At 36.5% G+C, this 5128-nt stretch overlaps 1 protein-coding gene across 1 annotated transcript; it reads right to left on the minus strand.

The window, feature by feature from the left end:
- Positions 1–656: 656 nt before the first annotated feature.
- On the minus strand, positions 657–1781 carry LOC110112824. Its single transcript, XM_020845164.2, has one exon. It carries the CDS (start codon positions 1654–1656, stop codon positions 937–939), a length of 720 nt encoding a protein of 239 aa, XP_020700823.1. The 5' UTR covers positions 1657–1781; the 3' UTR covers positions 657–936.
- Positions 1782–5128: the final 3347 nt, after the last annotated feature.

Below are 5128 nucleotides of genomic sequence, written 5' to 3' on the forward strand. Positions count from 1 at the left end.
AGGAGCATAAGAGTCGAGGTTGTCGTAATTTTTCAATGGGTTAAGGTCGTTATGCTGTCGATTTTTTCTAGAAAATTCAGACTTACAAATTTTCAAATGTTTAAAATTAACTAAAAATAAAATTTAAAGTTCAAGAGATCTTTGAGTCAAAGTTGCACTAAATATATGTCTTTACATATTAAAGATTCTTAATTAAAGTTTTATAAACTAAATATCCTTGATTTCTTATAGACTATCTTATCTTACATTCTTAAGAAAATAGATTGCTTATAGGATGTTAGTTGAAAGCCCACTATAGACAGACATAAGTCCATATTGAATACACATTTCTAGAAAAGATGCATGCTGCCAAGAAGGAAGTAAGAGAAATTATAATTCAAATAATTTGCTAATGGATGTATAATATTGACATTCCAGTTTTCAATGTTATGAGGTATGATAGCTTTCATTTTGTGGTAGGCATTTTGACAATTTGATCAAGATGAAACCTACTAGCTATTATATGGTACGGACACTTGAAAAAAATTTCACCATTAAGTTACCTGCTTATATTCCGTCAGTTAGGCCGCCGCTTTTCTGGTATATGTCTATCCGCCGGAAAGTCTCACGATAATGACATAATTTACTGTAGTAAGTGTTATTGGCAAGTAAACAAATACATGAATGACAAGCATCTCTCAACCACTAATCATGTTGTACATGAGTAAATACGGAGGAGACATGATTTCTTCTTTCATTAATCAAAATGTTTTCCATCTCAGCCTTCACTGGCCTCCAAATCAAAATAATGCAATTATTTGTTCAAAACAACTCTCTTATATCATAAAAAACTAACTTATTACATACGAAAAGCAGCAAAATTCATCAGAAAAGCAACCAACGATGAGAGAATCAAATCCTCTGGTTTCATCATATACTAAAAAAAGAACTCATACCTCACTTCTCCTTGTCGCAATAGTGCCTTTTGAGAGCCCTGGGCAGATAAACTGGTAAAAGAAACCCAAACAGATTAAACGCCCAGAATGCCAGATTAGCCAGCGCCAAGCTCCTACCGGCGAGCAATCTCAGCGCCGACCACTGTTCCCCGCTGGCCGCTGCTTCCTTCATCATCTCACAAGTCACCCAATCTATGAGAGCAAACATCCTCATCGCGTTGTAGGAAACCGGCACAAATGCCCGGATCGGCAGCGAGAACTGGTAAGAGAATGTCACACCTTCCATGAAAACCTGGCTCGCTAGCAGAAATACGTGCGGTGCGGCGGCCTTGATCCCTTCTTTGTCTCCCTCTATTATGCCGCCAAGGATGTAGGCGATCGGAAGGAGAAGACCGAGGAGAGCGCCGATGATGACATAGACAGCTAGGAGGCGATTACCAGGCCCAAAGACAGGGGGTTCGACGGATTGAGAGGGGCGGAGAGGGGGAAAGGCAAAGCGGGAGAGGAAGATCATGTAGGGCAAGGAGAGAAGTGCAATGACGATGTCATCGGCGGCAACCATGCCAGAGGCGGCGAGGACGATGGCGACCGCGAGTGCGTTGAGCTGCCGTAAAGATAGGAAGTGGTGGTGCGAAGTATGTTTGGGGACGGCGACAGTATCGTCATCGCCCTCGGAAGGGAGGGCGATGTCCTTCGTAGTCGGCCCGATTCCGCCCGACATCAATTTGATCTTCAATTAGGGTTTGTCCGAATCAGGGTTTTTACTGATTGAGGAGCAGAATCGAAGAGGGGAAGGAGTTGCAGAGAGAGAGAGAGAGAGAGAGAGAGAGAGAGAGGAGGGAAAGAGTTTGTAGCGATCGGAGGACATGTGGCCGATGAGCAAGATTACGTGGAGAGAATTGGTTAGAAGTTGACACGTGCGGTTGGAAGGAAGATGAGTTTTTTTTTTTTTTAATTAGGATCTAACACCCACGTTGCTTAGTTTGGTTAGTGGGTGAGTAAGGTTGGGAATCATACACAACTCTCCTTGGCCTATTGGTTGAGAGCTTAGGCTTCCAACTAAGAGGTTCAAGGTTCGAGTCTTTGTGTATGCGTTGTGTGTGTGAGTTTGCGGTTGTGGTTTGGGATTGGCCTGAAAGAGCATGAATATACCAAAAAAAAAAAAAAAAAAAGGTTGGGAAGCATAACCCGTGCTCGATTTTCCTCGAGCGGCAGCGTCTCTTTAGTGGGGCCCAATCAAATGCAGGCCAAGAGGTTTTTAGAGTGGGTGTCTCTTCTTGATCAGTCGAGTATTAGTCATATCGCCAAACAGCCTTTCAGATGTGAAAGTGGGTAGATATCCTGTAAAAATAATAATAATAATAATAATAATGATAAAGCAAATCTAATTTCATTCAAAAATGAACAACTATTTTTTTATAAGAATTTAAATCCATAACAACCAGAGTTTTTACGTGGAAAACCCCTGAAAAGGGGGAAAAACCACGAGGCCTAGCCCAGTTTGAATGAATCCACTAGTATTTGTAGTCGATTACAAATGAGGCCCTTCCTTTGGAGAAGGAAACATATAGATTGCATTATATGGTAGGAGTTACATATACATGTTTGTTTGGTCGGAAGGACCGTAGTCGGCAGGAGACCGGGGTCAGAAAGACCGTTGTTTGTTGATGGAGGTCGGACGGATAGTAGTAGGCGACGGAGGTCGTAAGGACCGTAGTCGGCAGAAGACCTGGGTCAGAAAGACCGTTGTTTGGTGATGGAGGTCGGAAGGACCATAGTAGGCGACGGAGGTAAAAATAATTTCATTCAAAAATGAACAGCTATTTTTTTATAAGAATTTAAATCCATAACACCAACATTCTTGTATTTATATATCTAACATATTATTTTGTCTATTTATTCATGTATCACATAAAGTTTTAAAATTCAACAACATCTTAACTTCCATCTCTGATTTTGCCTTGTTATCCTCAATAATAAAATTGTTGTCTTCCCTACAAGTTACTTAGCTAATAGCATGACATTGATGAGTTCTTACAAACATATTTAGCTTCGCAAGTAAAGAATATTATAAAGATTTGCTTCTTTGATTTCAAAATAATGTGAATGCTTATATGGGCATATAGTATTTTTTTTTTCTCTAAAGTACTAATCGATTTGATTATTTCAAGCTTTTCGTGCTTGTATAGATCATATAAGGTCATCTTCAATTTTAAGATTCTATCTCCTTTCCTTTTTACTTTATATCTTAAAGGTTTGTCATTGTAAAATTTTTTACTCAAAGAACTTTATTCAAGAAAACAAAGTTCATTCCATTTAATAGAATATTCATACATGTTTAGGTGTTAAGGAAATAATTAGTCTTATAATTTCAAGTTAAATAATAGGAGAAAATCCTCATCATAGACAATATTATATATTTTTTTTATTAAATTTCTTTGCATATCCTTTACATTCCTATTCAATTTATATGCACGTTTAACTTTAATCGCCTTTGTGTCTTTATGGAAGTATAATTGATGATCATTGAGACCATTTCAGTCTGATTAGTTAATGCAAATGCTTATGAATATTTATTTTACTATTTAAAAGAGTTATATGGAGTTTTTTTGTTGAAAAGACAAGGGGATTGGATGGGTATGGTGTTTTTTTTTTTGGAACGGGGGTATCGCCCACTGCGCAACGTCAGTCCCTCGGTTTCGACGAGTCTACCAGCAACTAGCCCCACAGGTGCATGAGATGGGTATGGTGATAGGAATGATAAGACAAGTACTGTTTAAGCTAGTTTGACCTGATTTGTAAGTTCACTATAGGTAGGTAATGGGTTTTGAGTGTCATAAATGACCAGAAATGATGATTGAGTATTAGATTAGGATATGAAATTTTTATTTGATATATATGGTATAGTTTTATGAGTTGAAATCTTATAGTAATATTAAGAACAAGACTTGTTATAATTATGGGAGCCAAAATTAGACTAAGGGCTTGAAGAGGGCTTTGGTTCATTTTTAAGCTTAAGTTATGCATGGATAATATTAAAAGATGGGTAGTGTATTCAAGAAGATGCCAAAGAGGTTTAGAAATAATTTAAGAAAAGTAAAAAAAATTAGCATAAAAGATAAATAATCAATCACATCAATGTTGTCAAGGTAGGCCACCAAACATTAACCAAAAGAAACTAATTTCCTCCAAAATATTTTTGTTATTCAAAAGCTAAATTTTCCAATTACATACTAGCACTATTTATAGAGTTATAATGACTACCAAAATTCAAAAACAAATTTTGTTTAGGGGGGAAGGCAGAAAGGAGTAGGTTGTAATTAATTGAGGAATGTGTCAGCAATGTTTAAGAATTCATCTTATATCTATTAAATTATTAACCCATACATGTTCTTTAATATTTAAATAAAATGTACAAGTTGTTAAATAAGATTACATAAGTAGAGATTTTCTATATGTTTTTTTAATGCTATAATATCTTCAATATTAATAACTAATGAATGAGCATATCAGTAGGTAATGAAGATGATAAGCATTTGATCCATTTTCTTTAAGAATTTCAAAAGGATTACAAGTTCTTGCATATAATTTTTTTATTATTTGGTGATTTACTAATGCTTGGGATTAGTGTGAATAAAGAAAATAATTATTTTCTTTTTATAATATCATGTTGAACAATTAAAATTTATCTTGAAAACATTTTTCTGTACTTATAGTAATTTTCTATCTAAATGGAGGCTTTAAAAGTTATTTGCAAATGAAAATATTGCATCAAAAAAGGCATGAGTTGGTAGATTTTTTTTAATGCATGAGTTGGTAAATTAATTCACTGCAGGAAAATCAATTATTACCGGCGGCATTTTCTGATGGTTTTGTAAATTTCTGGTGGCTTTCCGAAGACAAATTTTTCGCCGATAAAACACGCGTAGGAAAAATATTTCCTGTGGCAAATCTTTATGACGGCAAATCTTTATGGAAGTTTTTCGGTGGAAAAGGCTACTGGAAAATATCTAAAATTTAATTAAAAAAAAAAACTAAAGGTATAGAGCTGAGTGTGAGCTCCAAATCGGAGGTACGCTTCAACTCGGGCTCTGGGCAAGCCAGCGCAAAATCAAGTGGGCGGTCGCGGCTGAGATATGGGCAGCCGGCAGGGGCAGGGCAGTGGCTAGCGCAATCTGTACCGGGTATAGCTT

The sequence above is a fragment of the Dendrobium catenatum genome, unplaced genomic scaffold (genome assembly GCF_001605985.2).
Source record: "Dendrobium catenatum unplaced genomic scaffold, ASM160598v2 fragScaff_scaffold_230, whole genome shotgun sequence".
NCBI classification, from domain to species: Eukaryota; Viridiplantae; Streptophyta; class Magnoliopsida; order Asparagales; family Orchidaceae; genus Dendrobium; species Dendrobium catenatum.

Bases quoted from the DNA above. Each gene is read 5' to 3' on its own strand.
- LOC110112824 (XM_020845164.2), bottom strand. From the start codon at position 1,656: ATGTCGGGCGGAATCGGGCCGACTACGAAGGACATCGCCCTCCCTTCC.